Source organism: Brachyistius frenatus, unplaced genomic scaffold (genome assembly GCF_029030835.1).
Source record: "Brachyistius frenatus isolate BFR_SWC_R1_liver_20210118 unplaced genomic scaffold, ASM2903083v1 Contig_14, whole genome shotgun sequence".
Taxonomy (NCBI): domain Eukaryota; kingdom Metazoa; phylum Chordata; class Actinopteri; family Embiotocidae; genus Brachyistius; species Brachyistius frenatus.
In genome coordinates this window covers 4,684,873-4,709,075 of record NW_027210613.1, presented here as the reverse complement: position 1 = coordinate 4,709,075, position 24,203 = coordinate 4,684,873, and the positions used below count along the sequence as shown (strand labels likewise).

Sequence of the window (24,203 nt, the reverse complement as noted above, 5' to 3'; positions counted from 1 at the left end):
TGTGAGTTTGATCTGTGCTGAACAGTCTGTGCAACCACATCCACATATGCATTAGTGTGTGCATATTTTATCATGTGTAAGTTCATACTCGGGCGAATATGCATCATTTCTCGCTGAAGACCGTTTAGCTCATGAGTCATCCTGACCATTAAGCCAGTTATTACTGATGCTGCTGCTCAGTTTATCCTCGTCTGCTGTCCACATTTCTTATAGACACAATGCATCAGCGGTTTTCTGGGGCAGACGAGGCCGCCACTGAGACATTATTACAGTCAGCCTGGAAAACAGGACAAAACTTTCCGTGACTGAGCTGCAGGGGATACAAAGTAGGGAGACCCAGTTTGGATGTCCAGCCGCATTCTTGACTCTGACACGACACCCTGTGCAACCCCATATCACAACAAAGCGTGTGTTAGACACACCTGTCCACTAACGCAAAGTGTGTTATTCTCACGCTGATACAGCACCAGGCGCAGCTGGTTTTGTGGATGGGCGTGTCTATTACACGCTTCGCCGTGATACAGCGATTTATAGGGAAATGGAACCATGTGGGTTACCTCAGCTTCCTGTGATTTACATTACACACTGTGTGCTGTGTCATTGGGCTTTGTGATATTGTATCTGTATTAATTACACCAACTGCATGCTGGGATAAATTGAATCCTATTGCATGACTTTGTATTATAAAAAGAGGCAATGAATGATTGGATGACTGACTGAAATGTCTCTGTTTTTTACCTCAAAGGTTTTTCAGAATTAACAACAGCGTAACATTTCATTAATCTCCGTAGGGGAACTCTCACTTTAAGAGCTCAGTATTTGTTACAGACCAGCAATGACTAAGTGTTTTGCTCAGCGAAGCCTCAGCTCAGTGGATGCTTGTTTAAAGTTTGGCTGAATCAGGGTTTATCAGGCTGAACGATTGTCTCTATAATCACTCTCTAATTCTCACCCACCCACTTTGAAACACGCCGTATTAAACTGCGCCATTAACCATAATTCCATCTTTGTTCCTTTGAGTGGAACTTTCTCATTGATTTTGATGCTATTCCTGCTAAACGTAGCACTACTCTCCATGTAGCTACGTTTTATGGAAATGCTTTTCGAAAGCTGACAGATTCCTAAGTTTTTCCAGAAAGAAAACACAAACTGAGAAACCTCATGAATGTGAATGGCTTCAGTTCCTTCAGATGGAATTTTCCATTTGATAAAAGATTTCAACCGAGTTTTTATCGCCTGTGATGTGGCCAGCTCGTGTTTTAGATTGATATCTGCCTCTCACACAATGAACGTAGTGTCTCATGTTGATGGCTGGTCCCAGGCCTCAGCTAGCTCCCTCTGCTTTCAGTGGATTTCATCATTTCAGTATTTTGTTTTCTGATGCGGGAGTTATTTTGCCTTCTGCCATTGCAAGTACGTGAAATATTTCAACTGAATTTAACATCTGTGTTGTTTTGCAATGGAGGCATGTACCAGATGACTCTAAAAGCTTTGGATAAACAGAGTTAATATTTGGATTGGTGATGAATTTGCATTTAATGAAAGCAGAGAGAAAACAAAACAATTTAACCAAAGTAGTACGCTGACTTCCATCATTTATGTCTCACTTACTTCAATTTTATCTTAATTTTGTGAGCAGAATAGAGCCAGAATGCATACATAAATTCATCTAACCATGAAACTAGAGACTCATCTGCCAGAGTAGTAATTATTGTCCTCATGATCACTTTGGATTTATTGGCTCAGTAGCTCATCATCTGTCATGATAAGAACATTAAAGAACCTGTCCTATTCCTGTGATGAAAAGCTGTGGGCTTCCACACACACACACACACACACACACACACACACACACACACACACACACACACACACACACACACACACACACACACACACACACACACACACACACACACACACACAGAGTCTTCCTCTGCTTGCCTATCTTTTTCTCAAATATGCTATGTGCCACTTATCGCTCACCTAACTCCACAGCCCCAGCTGCAGCTTATTTGTGTGTGCAGTGAAGTGAGGATTTATTACAGCCAGTCTCTGAGTCAACATATTACCTTCACCTTTTTTCTCACATTCGAACTGTTTCCCCTGCACTGTGTGTCTGTGCTCTGGTAGCCTAGGACTGGTCACATGGAATGACTATGGAATCAGTTTCCTCCTTCTTTCCTTCGCTCTCAGAGTCTCTGAAATGCAATTTAGCGTTGGCATTAGGCTGTCCTGTGTCTTTTACTCAGTGTAGCTGCTCTGCCATAAAGGTCTGATTGATAGAGTTCTGCTGAGACGGTCGTCCTTCAGGCAGGTTCTCTCCACTTGTGAAGCTCTGTTATTTGGTTCTTAATCAGCTCCCTGACTAAAGACCTTCTTGTTCAGTAACGATTACTGACACTATGAGGAGTCCTGGTGGTAATAAATGTCTTCAATTTTAAAATTACTAAGGGCAGTGTGCTCCTGGGAACACTAGAGCTTTAGAAATGGTTTATACTCTTGTCCAGATTTAGGTTTACAGAGGATACCTGGGATTTTATGGCTCGGTTTATGTCCTGACATGTGGCGTGAATTGTGGGACCTTCATACACACAGTTGCGAGTCTTCCTAAACTCTGTTCAATTCATAATTAAAGCAATAAGGAGGCAAAGGGACCACAATGGCGATTTTTAAGAAGACATGTTTTCACTTTGTCATTTTGTCATGGATTATTGAGGGTAGATTTAAGGGGGGAATATATTGATGTAAAACTAAATCTACAACACAATGAAGTGTGCAGAAAGTGAAGGAGTTTAAAAAATTTGTAATCAAGAGACAAATGAGACTTGCATGCTGTTGAAAATTGCATTTTACTCAAAATCAGTCTACATTCATCATCAGCTGCTGTTGGAGGGTAAAATCTTGGCATTATGACATGTTTAACATATTTTTAAACATGACCCATTTTCTGTTGACTTCCCTAAAGCCAAATTCCTTTTAATATTTTTTTCTCTTTCAACTCTGCAGCTTCTGCAACAGCTGTTATCTATGTTCTATGAGGCACAGAAAAAAAAGTTGTGTTTTAAGTTATTTTTTCTGTGACAGAATTTTTCATCTACATAAAGTATCATTCACAGCTCCACTTCAGGCAAAACTTCAAGCTTAAAAATTGAAATATAAATTAAAAGAAAGTTTTGGATGATTGATAAGTGTCTCTTTGAAGACTTCCTCTATCTGCTGCAGTCTTTGTTCTGTCATCTGTGTAAAGCCATGAAGAGTGCTGGAAATGATTTAATTTACACTCAGAGGAGGCTCCTTGTGTTTCTCTTTCTGTTATTGGAGCTCAGATTTGACATCCTGCTGAGTTAATGGCAGATGGCAGCAACATGATGCAGATTGGAACATCAATGCCAATTAATTTTGTCATTATGATCAATAACTTTGGTCGTTTGCTTTTCTGCACTGGGTGAGGAAGGAGTTGTTCCATGCGTGGATTAATGGATCATGACACGTAATGGAGAAAAACATTCACAGGAGACCATTATGGGAAAACAAACAAAGAAAACATTGAGATATGAATTGCAGAATTAGCCTGAGGCCTTCACAGAAAGAATTTTGATATGATGTGAGTTTGTGTGCACCATATTTGTCTGAGTGAGTCATTTTATTTCACAAGTTGTGAACAATATATCCTTTGACCTTTCAGGCTGTTGGATATTTGAAATGTCTGAATTAAACATTACAAAGTAAAGTTGTCCAGTTTACTCTACTTCTTTTTCCCGTCCATTTGTCTCGCCCTCTCTTCAGGCTAGCAGGTTATGTGGAGGCCTTGGCGTCTCGGTTGGGAATGCAGATTCCTGATTTGAGCCCAAAACAGGCTGATATGTGGCAGACCAGAGTCAGCTCTCACATGGTGGGTATGAAAAAGACCACAGCTGTTGACTCAGACTTTGCTTTAGACCTCTCTCTGCCTCTCCTCTAGTCTAATTGGACCCCAATGCGGGTCTTGCACAACATAATTTCACAGATGAAATTAATGAACCTGCAGCACAGTGATTTCATGGGATATATTGACTGCGTTGTGGAATCCTAAACATCAAACCAGGACAGGACAACATAAACACAAGTTTGTGATGTGGCCCTTTCAATCCCTCTGAAATAAAATTAGACCTGAGTGATCTTTAATATGCTATGACTACTGAGGTGTGTAATGTAATTAGCTTCATTGATTGGTCCATTCCTGAATAGGCTCCTCGCGGATTCGTTAAAGGTCACGCCAACTGTTCCAGCATGTTAGGAAATACTTTTTTTTTTCTCTCCTTGTGAACAAAAATATGAAACATCCATGTGTCAGTATTTAGACTTTTAAAGTGCTTGTTTCCAAAATTGTTTGCAGCTTGTGCTGGCATTAAAAGATTTAATTCAATAAAATGATGATGAAGCCATCTTGTTGACTGCTGAATTTACACCAAACTGATCTAAAAGCTCTGGCCAAAGAGGAAAATCTGTGTCTTTTATGTGTCAAATATACAGAAGGACTCTTATTTAATTAATAACGACAGAGCTGTAACGCTGAAGCTTGTCTTCATGTGGATTGCTTTGTAACGTGGTGGATTTTCTTGTCCTGATTTCCCTCTTTCTTCCATCCTCCTGTGCACAGGGCAAAGCAATCGGCGTGGGCATCGGCTGCATCCTCGGTATGTTTCCTCTTCTCTTCTTCAAGGACGACGACAAGAAGAAAGCGGGCCAGACGGAAGTGAAGGAGAAAACACAGTCACCACCCGCTCCAACAGAGAGCAGCAAAAACTGAAACTCACGACGTGCCGGAGACAAATACTATTTGGAATCCGTTAGAATACGTGACTTAATGTGAGTCTTGCCTCGTGGACTGGAGTGTTTGGAGATGTCAGTGAAGCTCATGCGTACTAATCACCGGGCACTTAGCAAGACTCTCAAGTCAAACTATCAAAAGTATTCTGAAGAGGATTTTAGATAATATTTGATGGTAGACTCTGAACTGAAGCACAGGAAACCGGTCATCTCTTGAAGAGACAAGATTGGACTGCTTCTAACTATTGCACCGTAACCTCACCTCATCTTGACTGACCGACACTGGCTGAAACTCATTTATCTAACACATACTGCAGTGGCCTCTTTGTCCCCTCGGCTGTGAGTCCGTTCAACGGAACAAATAGAAAACTTTGAAGCTGAAGAGTTAGATAACAGGAAAGGTAACTGGCACTCTGAGCGCTCTCTAAATTATCACAACAAATTTTGCAACTTGTGCCAGACAACAAAACACTATTGGAGCTCATTCAGAAAAACATCTTATTTTATTTTCCATCAGAAATCTAGATAAAAGAGGAAGACTGAACAAAGAACAAAGCTAATAGCTCGATTCAGTGTTAAAAGACATGCTTTAAAGAACTTTTCTGTATTTGCTAATCAGTTTTTGATGAATCGAGGAATTTTGCAAGCATGTCTAATATTGGATGAGTTTAATGTCTAAGAAAGTCCTTACTCATCCGCATACCATGACAACCAGTCATTTGCAGGCGGTCTAATGTAATACAATAGCTGCTTCTTTTCATGTTTTTTTTTTTTTGTTTTTTTTCCAATTATAAGTAACATATATGCTCATATGCACTGCCAAAGCAGTCAAATTCACAACAGATCTCCCAGAGGAGTTTGAATAAGAGAGGATCTGCACGGAGGCGGAGGATGACGTGATGGAGAATAGCTGTGGTAGATGCATTGGAAATATAAACACTGACCCACCTGAGACCTTTGTCCCATTTGCACTGATCCTCTGCCTCTAATATTCTGCGATTAATCTCCTCCAGCTCTGTATTAAGTACCTGGAGCCAAACACATCTCTTGCACAGGTAGATAGCTCCTGATCTGAAGTTTTCAGTTTTATTTGACATGATATGAGATTATTGTTGCCCTGCTTTACTTCAGTGAGAAAGCTGTTACTGCCCATACTCACAACGACATTTGCCCCTGTACCTCGGTTATAATGCTTCTTCTACTGCCCTCTACTGGCAGAGAAGCAGAAGAGGTTGTTGTTTTCTTTCAGTCTAGTAGAACTGCTACCACAGTCCCAAATATAGTCACCTGTTGAGTATTCAGCTTTTAGCGGCTGATAGCGCTCTAGCTTTAATTTCTAACTTTAATCATTCTTTATTCATTTAAGTTATTCTCTGTTTGATATGCAAACTAGGCAATCTGCAAGGTGATTTTAGTTTTGTTGGCCTCTCATCTCAGCAGCCGCACTGAAGACTGTTTATGGCGTCAAATCTGTATAAAAGTTTAAATGAAAGGAAACAAAGCAGAATTTTTTTCCAGAAAATTTATTTATTTTTGTTATAATATTCAGACTACATGTATCTTGTCACTGTGTACTCTCTTTATCGCAAAGGACAATGTTAAGAATAGAAATTACTCGTCAGCACAAAACACATACTTTGTGAGAATATTTTGAGCAGCTTTCTCAGAGCAGGAAGGATGTTGCAGCTTTATGTTACGGTCCATTATTAAACGCACTAAACCTATTCTGGACACGCGTACAAAAGAGACTTACCCAGTATACAATTGTTCTAGCTATTTACCATGTGGGTAACAGGTGATTTGTAAGGAGTGATAAAAATGAAGAAAATGTACAAAGAAATGAACACATGTATGTAGTTAGGATTTATGATCTGATTGCTTGATTTCCACCTTGCATGCACTGCTAATAAAAAGTAAGAATAATATTAAAGAAATGGAGTATGTTCTAAGGTTATGCACTACAGCCGGATGTGAATCATTGGAGGTAAATAAATAAAGGACATACTGAAGATTAAATACAAATAACTCAGGCTGGATTAACATGCAAAAGACAAGATTTTATTTATTTTCATGGTGTCTAAGTAAAGCACAAAGTGAGCTCATGTGTTCCCTTTTAGAAAGCTCGTGATGGACATCAATAGATGAAAATAATATTGACTGTTTTTGTGTGGCTGTGCAAATGTTTTGCAGATAAGCAAACAGCGCCCTCTACTGGCACGTGACCTCGCAACTGCAGAGTGGAGTCCGCGAGTTCAAATTGTCTTAATTGTCTAATCTTAATTGTCAAAACGTTGCAATACGGGAGCTGTTATCTTCAGATGCACTTTGCACTACTTGTGTTATTGGAAGGAAGGCAAACAAGCTCACAAAAGCTCTGCATTAATAGAGCATCTTGAATTGTTGTACAAAGATGACTGAAATAGTACATTCAATTATTGTTCATGGGCTGCTACCATAGTGTGTTAAATACAGCATTTCTGCAGGCAAATGCATGCATACGTAATGACCTATTTGATATCTTCTGGTAATTGTGTTCTCAGAATACCTTCAAACTCAAAACAGTCACAAAAATATCACAATAATTGTACTTTTTTTTTCTTCAAGACATCCACAGAGAAAAAGAAAAGTCTCCATAATGGGTTAAAAACCCATGTACTCTTGTGTTTTAGCAGCAATATCATGTGTGACAGATAGCTTCAGTTTATGATATAGTTCATTATTGCTATCTGTCAAGGCTCAGTAAATACATTTGTACTTTTTCTGTTCCACAGTAGTGCTGAGTACATATGTATAAAGAAGAGAACAATTCAAATAATACAAACATGATTATAATCCTACAGGAGACACAAAAACGGCGGTTGCGTGAAGGAGTCCCGTTTGTGTGTGATGTTGAACTTCTTTTATTAAACAGTTACCACCGAGCTGTAAACATCTGGCCTGGTGTGGACTTTACCGGTAGCTTCTTTCTGCAACGCTACCCGCATTTTCCACTGAAGACGTGTCGGTCACGTCGTGTGCGCGACGCGGCTCTGTTCCGTCCTCTGCGCAGCTTCGTGGTCCACCGGCCGCGTGTCGGACGCGGAGCGTTTTGTCTTGTTGATCTTCCTTCCTCATTTGGTCACGTTTTCTTGATTTCTGTGCTCCTATCGCGGGTAAAGTTATTGAACGGCATTTTTTTTTTTTTTTTTTTTTTTTTCCCCTTCTTTGTTTATTGTTGTAATTTCCTACTTTGTGCTGCAGCCTTACAGACAAAGTGTTTAAGTCATTAAAAACATGAATCCTCCTATTTATTGTGAAACGATTTCACTGCGTGGGTAGACGGCGATGTAGTCAAGTTTTTTTTTTTTGTTTTTTTTTTACGACCAAGAGTTTGTGCATGGGTGTTTTATGTTGGAAATTTTCCCGGAGTTTTATTTTGCTTTCTCGACAAACTTCCTGCCCGGCCGTTCGAGTAGAGCAACTCGAGTATGCCGCGGTCTCCGAGCGGCTTCCGTCAGAAATAGATCTGGGACGCTGGTGAGAAGGACCGCGGTGGGAAACGAAGCGTTGACTTTTATGTCGGCGATTCACCGCGTCGGAGACGGAACCAGTAGAAAATAGCCTTTATGATCTTAAATTTTAGTTTATGTCTGAGGTCAAATTGATTTAACTCGCATTTTTTTTTCAATCTTTTTTACGTGTAAATTCAAATTTCAAAATAAATTCAAAATCTATAGACATTAAGACGTAATTTTAAAGCACCAGATAGGAATCAACAGTAAAGCTTAGAAATAAATGAGTAAAAGTTACAGTGCAGGAAATGAGCGATGATTTGATTTGATAAAAAGGCACAGGCAAACAGAAACGTCTTCAGACTTGGTTTAAAAGATGTGAGTTGCAGCAGACCAGCAGTTCTCTCTCTGGAGGTTTTATACAGTTATCAGTTATGTGGACCATAAAAGCTGAACGCTGCTTCCCCGTGTTTAGTTTTGACTCTGGGGACAGAAAGCAGACCTGTAGACAACCTGGGGGGTCTGGATGGTTCTAAAGTAGTGGCAGATCAAGAAATTATTTTGGCCCTGAACTATTCGGTGCTTTATCAAGGAACAGCAGTACAAGTATTGTGAAATCAATTCTTTGAAAGACAGAAAATTGGTGTAAAGATACAGTATGAGAGCTGTAGTGATAGGATCTACTTTCAGCTGCAGCTGTTTGATCGATTTTTTTTTTTTTTTTTTTTTTTAGAGACCTTTAAACACAGCATTAGAGTCCTTAACTTGACTGAAGATAAACACTTGGACAAGTTTTTCCAAATCCTGCTTGAATCCTTGATATGTTCTTCAGGCAATAGTAGGCTGACATTAATTGTTTTAATGTAACTATTCAGTTTTATCTCTGTTTAATTGAGGAGAATTTTGGGACATCCAATCACTCATTTGTTCCATGCACTTAGTTTATACGATATAGTCCACTGGTAATGCAGTTTTGTAAATGTGTGTGCCGTCTGCATAATTATGGTAACATATTTTGTTGTTTTAAATCATCTGAGTTAGTGGGAGAAAGTAGGCGTTGAACAGAAGAGGCCCCAGAATGGAGCCTTGGGGAACTTTGCATGTTGTTTTTGTCCCCTCAGATGCGTAAAGTACTCCCTGTCTTCTAAGTAGGATCTAAAACTGCTTAGTAATATGACACCTAGTTTTCCAGTAAATATTTTTTACAGACAAAATCAAATACATTGGATATTCCTTTCTTATGATAGCAGAAGGTCTAACCTTTCTGTATCCGCCGCAGAGTTCCCCTTGGCTACAATGGAGACCTGGGTTTGTAAACCACTTCTGTAAAAAAGTTTTGCTTGATTCAAGGTCTTTCGAGGTTGCAGCTGGATGACGCTGTAAATTATGTAAGGTCCCCAAACTCTATGTACAATTAAGATTAAAAAAAAAAAATAGGCTAATTTAACAGACAATAGCAGAGTCCATTAATAAATGTACACACATACAACGTTGTACACACACAATCCTGACAGGGGGTGTAATTAGGCAGATTATGTGAAAACCCCTGTGGGTGTTTATAAGGTGTCTTTCAAATCTTCCGATTTCATGAATTAGGTTTTAATTTGTTAAACAGGATTTTTACCAGAAGAGAAACATTTCTGTGGGATGCTAACATTAGTTCACTGAAGTCAGATTAAACCTGTTGCTTGTTGCTACAAGTATTGTAATCTTACTCTATGCTCTTAGGTCTAACAGGCTAATAAAAATATAGAAATAACGTTTGCAGAGATGATGTGTAGTAAATGCAAACTGAATATTGGCAGCATATTCGACTGCAAGGAGCAAAAGCCCCTTTGTATTGACCAATACAGCAAACAGGGAAACATGATGTTGTTTATCTGATACAGAGAAGAAAACCCAACAAATTATAGAAAGCAACAGCAAACAAGATAATCTTCCTGTTTCTGCTCCAGAAAGGCTGTAGACATCCTGTAGCTGTGCATACAGAGACAGAAGTATGTTTCAGTTCGAGTGAAAGAATATATCACTATATAAATTTAAAACATTTTACTTCTACAGAAACTTTAAAAAAACAAAACAAAAAAACAATGACATGTGCTTTGAAAAAACAAAAAAGGTTGTCCAAGCAGTGCAATATATACTGACAAACACACCACACCTTTACCTTATCTTGGCCCTCTACATGCCTTCTGTCTGTTTACTAAAAGATGCAAATGACTGTCTATGTTTGCAGAAACTCTATCCATGTCCACTACCTGTTTTTCTCCACTTTGTGGGACAGTCTGTCAAATGCTGATTAAAACCATTGACAGTTTGTTCTCTTTGAAGTTGTAAAGAGAAGCGCAATCAAGCCCCTTATAGCAATTTAAGTATATTATAGTTATGTTTGTTGGCAATTTAATCTCATTGTCTCATTGTTATTAGTGAACTCAGGCAGCATAAAAACAGCACACACACACACACACACACACACACACACACACACACACACACACACACACACACACACACACACACACACACACACACACACACACACACACAGGCGTACTGTATTTGTGTCGGAGGGGAAAAGACGTGACACAGGGGACAGAGCTACTTTGAGAATATCAGGTGAGATTAACCGGCTTGGGAGAGGCGTCGCATGGAGAAGATTTAACTTGATGCTGGAACTGAGGGAGAGAGTCACTTGTTAACACTAACAGACAAAATACAAATACAACTGACTCGCTGACACCTGGAGTTATTAAACAGAGGTTTTACTTGTTCCTAAAAGACAGATTTACATGACCAAAATACTAAACCTGACATCTTTGACCTCATAATACTTTATAACTAGTCATTATTATCAATAATGAACCAGTTATATAGAAAACCTGTCCAAAATGAAACTTTATTTGTTGCTCAGATTTTTTTTTTATACCACTCACTCTTTTCTCCACACAAACAATACTAAAATGGAGCAATGGTGTAAAAACAAAATTTCACTCAGGTACACAAACACCCTTACAGTCAGTACATTTTTAGATAACAAACATCTGCAAAATAAACACAAACAAATATCTTCATATTCAGTAGTTAGTTATTCAAATAGCTGCTCATTCAGATGGCACATTCACACAGTGAGTAGTCATGCGATGGATCTGTGCCACTCATCGCTCACTTCCCTGTTCTAAAAAACACATTACCAACATGTAGACGAACAGTATGGTGCCACAAACGCGTTATTATTAATAATATTGAATTTAAAGGTTAGGATCAGTTCCAGTTAATAAGGGCTTAAATACACAAGTCTGTTCAATGTCACAGCGAAGCCATACTTTCACTTTTCAGAACATACACCTCTTCAAGAGTTTACGTGCAGTCAGCCTTCAACAGTGACCATCCAGGGACGAAGTGTTCTACAAAGGAATTTTTTAATTGGTCTAACCGTTTAGATTGGCCAGCCAAATGGCACCTTGCAAAAGAAAAAAAAATCTACAGCGTAGAGGTCCCCAGAGTCGTCATTACTGACACTTCATTAACTCCATGAGAGGTACTGTGCATTTAGACACTGGCATATCAACAACAACAAAAATTAAATGGTGGCCTCCATACTCCAAAACAACTCCAGACATAAAAATGTAGTCAGGAAGGGAATTGTTCCAATTTGCCAATAGAGACCGACAATGGGTCAATTTTCATTTCTGTCCTCATTGTTCCCCTTAAAATCTTAAATAATGTCCCTGTATGCCCTCCTCCCCTCCTGCCTCCATCATACCAACACTTGTCTTTGAACTGGGTCTTTGTCACAGGAAAGTTAATAAATGTTATGATACATAGTCTGCTGTGATTGAAAAAGAATACAAAAAAAAAACATTCATGCTACTCTGAGGCTTTAAATATTAAGTGTCAGAGGGTTGAGTCAATATGTAAACTGAACCAAAACAGACATTTGTAGAAACTGAGATTATATTCCAAAACAGGTAGCAAAATGCTCTATGATTGTTTCTACAACATAATCAAATAGGCAAACATGATACTAACCACGCTGTACCCAGAGACAAAATGCATTTTCACTAGGCAAACCATACTCAGGGATGCATTTAAGACATTTTCAAGTGTAATGTATTTTGTCTTCATGCACTGTTACACTTCAATTAAAAAATATATTGTTAGCATTTCTACCAAACTGTATTGTAACAACCCTAAATGTAGCTGACAGCTATCACTCTAGCCTGCAGAGAGCACCATTAATAACCAAACCATTGTGCTGCAAACTCACAGTGATCCCTAATCTGTCATCTGTGATAATAGTTTGTTGCTGTGCTTTGCTCCTGTGTAATACAAACATCAACTTCTTATTCATCAGATTCTGTTGTGAAAAAGTAAAAACCAATGAATATGTGAGTTCTGATGTGAAACTGTAATATGAGTGGAAACATAGCTAATCAGCTCCTGGTTGAAGTTCATTGAGATGCTGAAGCGTGGTGATTTCAGTCAGTCACAGATGATTTACCTTCTTTACCTAATTCAGATCAATTCAGACAGTACAAACAACCACCAGATGTCTCTGTTAAATCCGCCTCTCAAGTCCCGCAAGAGAACCAGAGGACGATCACAGCGCCGTGCTCCCACTGAGAGGAAATACATTTGACTCATTTTTCTTTTTTATGGTCATATTTTCCAAAGTGTGCAATGGTTTCTGTCCAAAAAGAGAAAGTTCAAATGCATTTCTTCCACAGCTTTTTGTTTAGTTCCTCTGTATCATAGTAACAGGTATCCAGCACCGTGCACATGATAAATACTGAAACAATAAGAACTGCGTCACTATTAAACTCCCTACTTTTACCTTTATGTTTACAGGGACATAGCTGAAGCCCAGAAATATCCATAGAAACTTTAATAAAGTATATTCTCGTTCTACAGAGCACCCGCTTTAAAGACTTTGCTTTTTAAAAGTAGACAGTTTGAGAGCTGCATGATCTGATTAGTCTTTCATACGGTTTTCATCCCAGCTATTAAACAGTAGAAGAAATACTGACAGTTCATAGTTTTTCATGACAAGGTCCACACACACACACACACACACACACACACACACACACACACACACACACACACACACACACACACACACACACACACACACACACACACACACACACACACACACACACATACGTTAACAATCCTCTGGGCACAGTGGGTGCAGCTCTCTCTCCTCTTGTCATGCTCTTTTGTGGCCTCACAAGGGTGGCCTTTGTGTGCCATCAGAGTGTGACCGGGTGCAAGCGCGTCTGAGAAGAGAGTATGTGCATATTTGTTTCCCAGTGTCTGTTTATGCAGGAGTTGTGCATGTATACTGGTATGTTGTGGCCTGTTTATGAGCTGCTCTCCCACTGCGCTGGCTCGGATCCAACCAGTCAGTAGGACAGCGCAGATTGAGGACAGAAGAGAAAGTGAGCCTCATTTCTCACTTCACGCTACTGCTTTGTTGTTAGAGCAGGCAGGCCAGTGTTGAGAGGGGCATGGAGGGGTGAAATTAGAAGGGACTGTTGGGGGCAGGTGGAAGGGAAAGTGGAGAGAGGCCAGTGTTCTGGTGGCGGTGGTACCAGAGACTTTCTCTCAGCTCATGTTTCTCTTTACAGTCTGCTTGCTGAGCTCATGTTTGATGTATTAATCTTCCAAAATGTCACAAGTCTGTCATCAGGTCCATCCGGTGCCAAAGGTACCAGTCCTGCATCATATTATAACATCAAAGTTATTTTTCCTATCGCTTTACCGTCCCAAAAAATAAATCACAATGTTTTCCCACTTTAAGTTGGTTGAATGCACTCTGGGGATACGCACTTGTCTTTGAGAGAAGACTGGTAAAAGGAGGTGAAAGGGGATTTTCAGTCTACTTTGTCGTTGTTGTTGGAATGAACAGGCTGGCACTGGGCTAAAGCCGAGAGGGAGGAGGAGGAGGAGATGGAGGAAAACGCTTTGGTGGAGGCAAACGGTTCCCTGGGTTTATGTTTCCGATGCAGGGCAATCGCAGCCAGAATGCTGATGATGTGCACGTGGAAGTACATAGACCTAGAAAAAACAGAGTGCATCATTTTCTAACTTAATCAGTGTGAAAATGTTACATGACCAAGAAGAACAGGCCACAAAATATCATGTTAACAACTAAAATGTAACACATATTTTTTTTTAAATAAATAAATAAAAAGAGAGAGAAGTGGGACTTAACTCTGCTTTTCAACCTCAGTAAATGTCATGATCCAATAAAAAGGGCATTGCTGGCACTGTAGTTCTTGACATACCATATGTTATCAAAAGCCTCCAAATACATGAATACTAGTATTTCTAGTATTTGAATGTTTCAGCAAAAGGACATTTAAGAAAGAATTTCATAGTCTGTTGAGTTGATTCTAAGAAATAACTTCCAGAAAATGAATACTGCAGACAAATTTGTGGCAAAACATTACTTAAACTCTGCCAAAATGTCCACAGGGACAGACTTACTGGCCCACAATCTCTTGGTCACCAGTTCACGTGTTTAACATTTTTGGACAGAGACAGAATATGAATTAAAATAGTAATTTAAATTGGCTCAGAGATGACCAAGACATAGATGCACTGGTCCTCAAAGGTAAAGGTTTGTTTCCCATTAAACACAGGTGCAGTGAGCTGTGGACTTGTACGTGCACAGTGGATGCACACACTTCAATGCATACTACAGCTGACGGGCTGTGCACATAGATGTTTTCTTCACGTGCAGAAAATAAAATGGCGGGGCGTTTGGGTGTCCTAATGCTAAATGTGCATACTGCAAATCTGCAAAGTCCGGACTGGAGGGACACTTGTTGCATGTCATACCTCATCCTTGTATTCCCCAACTGAAGGGGAACACAGTAAATTGGTGAGTGTGACAAGTACTATTAATGAAAAGATGGCTCATCAGTTGTTAGTGACTTGTAGTGTGTACAATTTGCACTATCAATACTTTTTGGCTGAGTGTGGATGTCTGCACAGGTGTTCTTGCTTTATTTCCCATATATGAACACGTGGCAAGTTGATGTCATATAGTCTCACCCGGCCTCACGGATGAGGGAACATAAATTGGGTTGTCAGAGAATAAGTTAAAGCCAGTTGAGACATACCTGTAATAAACTATAGTGTCGTCTACTGCAAGAAGTAGAAAAGGCATGACAGTGTAGCAGATGGCCAGCTGCGTGGCAGCCCAAGTTAAGATGTCGTAGCCCAGCTTCAAGGATCTGGAGCCCAGGAAGTGGTGGCGAACAGACTTCCGTATCTGGCAGGGAGAGACAGAGAGGAGTAAGTTATTGTTGTCACACAGGGGAAAAGGTTAGTCTATATATGCTCTACTGTTGTCTGATTATTTAGACTACTAAAGCTACAACAGTATGTTATATTTTGCCATTTTTACTTACTGGTTTACCTTTGAATCTTCACAACTAACCTTAACTACTATATGAGAAATAGAGGAAGAGCAGAGCTGCTGTTTTGTAATAAAAAGTCAGCTGGTCAGAGGAACAATTTTGGTTTAAACAGATATTAAACACACTTTCATACTCTAAACACACGTCTTTGTTTGGAGTCGTACTGAAAAAATTGGTGTGGCTTTAGATATCCTTAATCTTAACAAAGCTATCAGAATTGCAGGGTTGTCTCCCAAGTCTTCAAAATTGCAGTATGTTGCTCGTTTCCATTTTTTGTATACAGTTCATTTTTTTTCCAGTTGTAAGTTGGAGTAATTGCTTGATTTTCCAGAGGAGGTAGGCCACTCACAGCTCGTGCTGCCATGGTGATGGGGATGGCTGTGAGGAAGGTGAAATAGTACCCTGGATAAACACCGTGCCACAGAGCAGACAGGATGAAGGTCAACGCCAACCGGTGCTTCGGGGCTCGGTCATAACACACCCTGAAAAGAGGAAGAAGAGAGGAATTCAGGGAAAGAGAACCTGTTAAATAAAATAAAACACTATGGAGGGTTCTGATTATTTAAATAATGAGTTGAGTTAACACTCACGTTTTGAGCCAAATTCCTGTTCGAATATTCCAGTTGTCTATGAAGGTCTTGAAGCTGGTTGCTGTCTGAAAAAAGATCAGTCACAACACTGACAGTGTGCTCCAATGCTTAATTCACTATCACAATGAGTGCTAATAGGTCATGCTCTTTCTTTTCTTTCCCATCATGTAAAACATAGAGGGTACCTCGATCCCAATGATGCTGATGTTGCAGATGAGGTCCCAGGACGGCTTTCCATTTTCATCCATCCCCAGGAAACCATAACCTGCAGCGTTGTTGACTGCATCCGCTGATGAAACAGACGAAAGCAATCACATGGCAATAAAAATATAAAATTTGTCCCCATCATATTAGCACAGACAATTGGCCAGACAAAACTCACCTAGAGTCCAGGCGAAGTAGAATTTGGGCCTTGCAGCTTGTATGGAGAAGAAAGCGTACATGAGCCTGGTGAGGAAGGGGGCCTGGCTGACAAAGTGGGAGTTGATGTTGTACTTTATCGGCAAGGACCGAGTGACGATGAGGAAGGACAGCATACAGCCGCAGCAGACCAGTAGCTTTCTATAGACAGCGTTCTGCATTGAAAAACACAGAATTACTCAGCATCGATGGAAACTCACTTTACAAAAGCCAAATGAGACCAGAAGAAATTAGTCACATTTAGGACCAAGACCTAAATCAGAGTAACAGCTTCCAGGTTAAAGGAAATCTCAGAGCAACAAACCAATCATTTGTTTCTTGGTCTATTGGCTGGAGCAGATTGGATCTGTATACAAATCTGGATACCCCAATGCTATTAAATCTTGGATAGACCTGTGCTAATGAGCCACATGTCTGCAACTGAATAGCTCCATCCATTTAGGAGACTTTATTTTTAGCAAGTCTGCACCAGCCGTGAAGTGTTCACTTTTATTACAGCCTCCTTAAACCTTTAAGTTTTACACCAAAAATCAAGGAGTGAGGAACGAGGACAATTACTGCTTTATGATGACTTTATTCCAGATGACAGACAGCATGAAGAACTTAATGATGTACTTTTGACGTTTTTAGATAATATTCCTGTGAATATACAAATGAAACTAAGAGAAGATGTATTTGTGAACTTACCAGGGGTGACGGGTCCGGTGTCTTATCATAGCCGTTCTGCCCGTTACACGTCCCAGGATGTTGCCTGAGCCTCCTGCTGACGTGTCTGCCCTCTATGAAGTCTATGTAGTCCGTATAGTTACTGCACGGCCCCACCAGGATGCTCAGGAAGTTCAGATTATAACTCAGGTACTCAATGAGAGAAGGCCTCACACTGCAGAGAGAAGAGGAGGACCCTTTCATATTCAGTATGACAGGTATAGTCACTTCAGGTTAAATGCAACAGTGTCATTATGTATTTTCTAATAAATGGGGTGGAAATAAGAGAAATTCATGCCATTTATCTTTAGATAAAAATTAAACAATCCAACATGGCTCCTGTAAACCTGTATTATTGCTTGGCAGAGGAAAAGCTTAAGGCTCATAAGAGTAAATAAACAGAGATGTTTTTACATTCACAGTGTTATAAATGTTATGAATTAGCTTAATATCTTGTCCCTCTGACCCTCCACGGCAGTTCGAGAGCATTTAAGAGAACCAGGGTTAGGTATAGACAACTAGTTATAAACTATATGTAACCAGTTCTACAATCTGAGGAATCAGGAAGTCATACAAAAATCTGATTTTCAATGTGCTTATTGATTCTTGAAAGCAAAGTTGCCAACTAACCGTTTGTATGTGTTATGAATGTATTCAAGCATGTATACTATACTTACAGCACAGCCAGAAATTAAACATAAAACTGCAATCAGAGTAAATAAAATGAAGTTGTAGCCAACCATACAGGTAGCACAGGAATCTTAAAGTAAAGTAAAATAATATATATATATATATATATATATATATATATATATATATATAAATCACCAGATTTACCGGGTTATCACACAAGTGGGACACTAGATTTTATGACTGCTTTTTAATACATTTTTGAATGTATTATAAAACGGCATGCATGGTACACTGATGGATGTGATTTTATTGATTCACATGCACAAACATGTAAGATCTTCCATGCAAAATGATGCCTCTTTTCTAAGTTCCCAGCATGCTTTTTTTCATGAACAAGCTATTCACCATGATTTCATCCCCTTGTCATTGTCCTTCGTGGCTAAAGGAAAAGAAATAGTTATTTATGCTTTCAAGAAGGTGTTAATTCAGATGCATTCTGACAGCATTTAAAGTATCTCTGCTTCTGTGTGTTGATACAATTTAACCTTGTAGTGTAGAGTATATACTGCACACCACAAAGGTCACATTTAAAAGCAAAGAACGTTAAATTCAGTATGAGACCTCAGAGACCTCCAATCTATTATTAATAGGCTCTATTCTGTTTCCAAATCCCCTTAAAGTTTTACACAGCAACAAGTAAAAACAGTAAAAACTTACCTTATGGCCATTAACTTCTGCTCCGATGTCAATTGTTCATTTTTCTTACACAAACCTAAAAAAGTAACGAAATCATGGCTGTATTTAATCTGGTTTTTCCACATGTTGCTGGGAGCATGTGGCTCTAAAAGACTTGGCAACATCTGCTGAGTTTGCATGTGTGTGTTTGTGAGCCTCCACTCGTCTGTCTTACCGTCATGGAGCTGGAAAGCCAACGTGGTGATTTTCTGGGTTACTATCATCAAAGGTCTGAGCAGGAGAAAACAAATAAGTTGTTTTACTTTTTAATTTGATTCTACAAGTTTGAAAATGTATTAAATGGTAAAGAAAATGGTGATCATCTTTCAGCAGTTAGAGGTTTTAGCCTCACCAACCCAGTCTGATATAGGTTTCAAAGTCAAAAGCAAAGACCATGACAGCCTAGTAAGCAGCATGTTTGTCTGTCAGTCAGATGTTTGAGTGACAGAGAGCCCTTTTTAATCTTTTTATTTACCAACTGATGTAAGACAAAGTTGAAGCAAACTGAGCCTCTGTGTGAGGCTGCAGAATTTATTCTCCCTGGTGAATCGCTTCATTCTTTTGAAGTCGTGGCAAATCAGGTCACTTATTAATCCAATGTAGTTCATTCCAGTCCCCAGAGATTCAGTTTAAAGAGCATCTCTCTTTGAAACCAGCACAGCCAGCTTTTGAAAATCTAGCTGGTGAGGTGAAGTCATTCTTCAAATTCTGTATTTTTAAAAAAAAAATTTTTTTTAACTTAAAACTTCTAAATGGTGCTTGAGACACTGGAATCCAGTACGGCATACAAAACAGAAAAGTGCTTGAAATGAGGCAGCAGTAGAGGAAAATAAAGTCCTGTACAGTAGGTGTCACACGCCTTCCCCCTCCTTCATTCACAGACACACAAGCCTCTGTCTCAAGAATGAGAGTGTGTGTGCACAAAGGCACATATAAACTACATCTCACTGCCTTTCTCTCACTTACACACACACACACACACACACACACACACACACACACACACACACACACACACACACACACACACACACACACACACACACACACACACACACACACACACACACACACACACACACACACACACACACAGGCTGGTTCCTGTCTGTGAGTGGGCTGCATTGTGTGCACAGCATGGAAACCCAGGCAGAGAGGGGCTGGCCGTGCGGCTGGCAGTGCCAGCTTGATGAGAGTTGGCAGTGGACTTTAGAGAAACATTTTCAGGGTGCCAGCCAGTATGTGCAACACTCCACCACTGTGGCCTGCACACTGTTTTTTGTAGCTATGTTTCTGAGTTCAGTGTCATTTCTGTTGCTGCTCAAAGTCAGAAGTTACCAGCTTATGGAAATGCTCGCAGACAAACAATACACACAGACTTTAGATACAAACTCTGGATTAACTTTGACAGTAGAAAACCAGAAAATCACAGACGTAAATGATTGCTGTTATGTCAGGAGAAAAGTAAGTCGCACAACTTTCGCTCTACCTGATTCATTAATTAAATCCAGGGTGAATAGTGTATGTAGTCTCTGTGATTTACAACTGGCAGATAGTTCAACATGAGAGCTTTTAAAAAACAAAATCTGGTTTTCTAATTCAGCATACGACTCTACCAAAGGCTGACTCACAGGCCTGGCTGTTCATCACCAACGTCACATGGAGTACGAGTGAAGCTGCCAACAAATTAATCCACGCTGGAACAAGGCAGAGAAAGTTGCTGAATACAGTCAGAAGTCAGCAAAGTCAGCGGTCACCTTTTAAAGAACAACCGCACAATTTATCTGGAATGGACATTTCCTATGAAAGCCTGGTACCATGTCAGACATTAACCTGACCACACACGTTGTCAGTGCCATGTTTAGTCAAATAATTGTATCTGTGAATACTGCAATCAAGGTAAAACATGCAGTTCGTCAATGTGGGAAGAGTTTTGATTTCCAAAACAGAGACATTTGTAATTTTACAATCTCAAAATTATGAAACATGGCAGAGGAGTAACTTCCCATCTTTGCAACAGGAGATCCCATTTCGCTTTGTTTGTTTTCCCCCAGTTCTTCTTTCTGTATTTTTATGACGTTTATAGAGTTTTAAAGAAAAAAATGTAACAGCATAATGAAAAGTGAAACGAAAGAGAAATATATACTAAGGACTAACCTGCCTGGTCTTTTGAAGCAGACTTACTTTAAACACAACAAAACTACTGTTGTAAGTAAGCAGCGAGGACCTTAACTCTACCTAGCTGGGCAAAATCGACTGTTAGCCACCCTTGCTGCCCCGTTTTTAATCAGTGGTGTTATATTTACAGAAGGCTGTGGCACTGTCCACCGTGTTAACAGGAACCACGCAGTTTGGAAACTGATAACACAGGAGCTGCTTTAAAACTGAAATAACTAATATGCTGTCACCACGAGGGTGTGGTGAAAAGATTAGAGAAGAAACGAAGAAACCAAATGACTGAGATTGTCCTTACCCGGAGAAGTCAGTGGAGAGTATTCCATAGTTAAAAATGAAGACTCGGCTCACTTGGCACGCTGTCAGATAGCCCATAGCTGTCACCATGGAATACCTGTGTGTGGAGGAATGAACAACTTAATCAGATGTTCTTGCCCTCAAATACTGCGAGTAGGTCTGCCAGCTCTTGGTGTAACATTAGTTCACCCATCGATTGCTAACGTTAGGCTAGATGAACAGATTTCTTTGAATAGAACAGGCAGATTATTTTCTACCCAGTTACTCCTGTTTTTTGTTTATATCACCTCAGAAACTTTGTATATCCAGAATTAATGACTGAAGGAAGAGTTTGATTCCAGGGAAATGTTACTGTTTTCTCTGCATGCTCAGACTAAGACACCATCATGGATATCATGAAAAAGCCACTGCCTATTTTCTAAGCAAGAACTTTTACACTTGTGTTGTTCCTGCATGAGCAAAAATGAATGTTAATATTCGAACTGCACATCTCAAATTGTTTGGCAAACAATGACACAAGCCTGATTTAAGGGCCTATTATTAAAGTAAGGTCACACATATTGTGTAATGGGTGGGAGAAATACCTCAAATCACCACAGGAAATCCCTAAAAGTCACAAGTATTGGTATTATAATTACAACAGACGGATTACTAATTACTGTAGGTGTGCACTTGAGTGTCCCGAGTTTGTCGTGATTCATTCAGTCACCTCCTCTCACCCTGTATATGTCATACAGAGGTGTCAAACACAGAATGTAGGTTCGTCCAGGGACACAATTTGAATTTACACTGTGTTTTGCGTTAAAAAGCACAGATCAATGCCAGAGTTAACCTGCTCAACCTTCAGGTAATCCTTGTACATGTAAATACCACAGCCCTCCCTACCTCACTTATGTTGCTCCATTCATAAAGAGAAAGAAAAAAAACACAAGCTTGACACTTGTTGACTCAGCTAACACACACACGACTAAACATCAAGAAAAGTTCTACAAAAACACTACAAACCTGGCAGAAGAGAGAGAAATAGGCTTTTAAACATGCACACAGCCACACGCACAGTGAACCCGTCTTTATTGATCGAGCAGACTGGTCCGGCTGGCGTGTCTGGCTGTCTTTCACCTGATGTGCTTTGAGTCAGTTTCATGCTTTTAATGAGTGTTCAGGCCACATTATGACAGGGAGATGAGGGAGGTGGCATCCGGTGCTCTAAAGTATGTGTAGGAATGTGCAGGAGGGAGAGAACTACTGGGACAGTTTGAGTCGTAGATTTACAATGAATAACCAAACCTGACTGCAGCACATAAATGATCACTGTGTTTACCTTTGCCTAAACGAAGCCACATGCCGACTCCACGACAGGAAAAGGTGGGCTCGTCCACAACCAGACATACCGGGCTACCGGACGGTTACAGATTGAAGAACTACACGAATCCAATAATTTGGTCTCCATTACATATCCCAGACTTACCTGTGTACATTGTTGATGTCAGCTTTGAGGATGAGCAAGTAGCTTGCAAACACCACAGTCAGGATATGAGCCGAGTACCTGCAGAAAAGAAACTCACACCATCAGAAAATGTGCCTCATTGCTCTTATTTGAATAATATAGTGGTCTTAATTTAAAATCGACGCAGGTTTTTATGCTGTATGTCTGTAAAATGATACAGTGTGCATGTATTAATAGTGTCTAGACATGTTTCCCCTGAAGCCCCTTAATAACACATCAAATTGGATCTCTTTTTTTGTGCACTGTCATTGTTCTGCTACGAACAGGAGTATCATTCCTGTCTGTTTGTCAGAAAGTTATACAGAGGTCAACTGTTAAAGATAACTGCTACATGTTTTCTCCCAACACATGCAAGTAATGAAGTCACGTCACCGGCTCAGAGCAGAAAATACGAGTGGCGTCGTGTCACAAAAAAGAAAATGAATGGAGCACTGTGTGGGACAGTATCATACAGTACCATCCGAAGCAGAAGATGAGAAAGGCAATGCCAAGGAGAGTGGCGACAGCATGCCTGACCAGGGGGCTGGCGTGGCCAGGACTGAGGTAGAGACGAAACCAGAAGGCAGCAGCCAGGGCAAACAGTTGGCATGCCAAAAAATTCACCTATGGGGGGGAGACAGAGAAGAGGATAGGGCTGTAAAGCTGCTCAAAATATTCAACAATGTGTTGTTTGATGAATGGCAAAAATAACTTCTAATACTTTATAGGCAGATATTGCGACTGCATGGTAGGATTATTATGAATTTGATTAGTTTTTCCAATTTACTTAGTGATCCATCATATAAATTCAATGCGCATAGTTTTGCTGTGCATGTTACCTTCATTTTGTCACTATTTTGGAAAGGAAAACACATGGAAAGCTTTTAATACTATTATAATCACACTGCAAAGTGGGCGTAAAGGAATCACTGCATGTCTCTCTAACAAGTGGCACAACAGACCATTCATTCATGACGTGGAGGGCTATTCATGAGGCAGCACAACTTGGAGAAATGCGTTATAATTCTTCCCAAATAACCCCATATGGTTGTGCCTCACAGGCTGATAGTCGTACCTGATCAAGAGGGAAGCCCAAGCATTCACTGACAGGCTGCAGCCACCTGGATCCAGTGGTTTTAAACGCAGCGTCCACCGGCTCTCCCATCCTGAGTACTTTTATCCGTGGCGATGCCTCAGTGCTCCCGGTTGTCTTTTTCCCCTAAATTTTGAACTGACTACTTAATATTTGCTGTGACTGAAATTCATCGTTTTCCCGAGCGGACCCCGTGACAAGTCAAACCAGGTTGCAGACCAGGGACAGCGCTCCCAGGCTGTTCTCTGTCCTCCTCCTTCTTTTCCTCCTCGTCAGTACCAGTCAAGTCAGACCGAGAACACAAAGCTCTTCCGGTTAGTGCTTAAAAAAATA

General features: G+C 40.0%; 2 protein-coding genes across 2 annotated transcripts in view; one reads left to right on the top strand and one right to left on the bottom strand.

Moving 5' to 3' along the window:
* Positions 1-6,746, top strand: part of LOC138617885 (transmembrane protein 65-like) — a 41,118-nt gene extending 34,372 nt beyond the window's left edge. The window contains exons 7-8 of the mRNA XM_069693226.1: positions 3,790-3,895; positions 4,643-6,746. Coding sequence (XP_069549327.1) covers positions 3,790-3,895; positions 4,643-4,792 — 256 coding nt within the window. The 3' untranslated portion in view covers positions 4,793-6,746. The remainder of the gene's footprint in view (positions 1-3,789; positions 3,896-4,642) is intronic.
* Positions 6,747-10,160: 3,414 nt separating this feature from the next.
* Positions 10,161-24,140, bottom strand: mboat1 (membrane bound O-acyltransferase domain containing 1). The gene is made up of 13 exons (XM_069693199.1): positions 23,853-24,140; positions 23,256-23,401; positions 22,760-22,837; positions 21,293-21,388; positions 18,995-19,050; positions 18,802-18,856; positions 17,434-17,626; positions 16,709-16,901; positions 16,512-16,615; positions 16,327-16,391; positions 16,086-16,218; positions 15,437-15,588; positions 10,161-14,366 (listed from the first exon to the last, which is right to left on the bottom strand). The coding sequence occupies exons 1-13, from the start codon at positions 23,940-23,942 to the stop codon at positions 14,183-14,185; spliced, it is 1,545 nt and encodes a 514-aa protein (XP_069549300.1). The 5' UTR covers positions 23,943-24,140; the 3' UTR covers positions 10,161-14,182.
* Between the last annotated feature and the right edge of the window lie 63 nt (positions 24,141-24,203).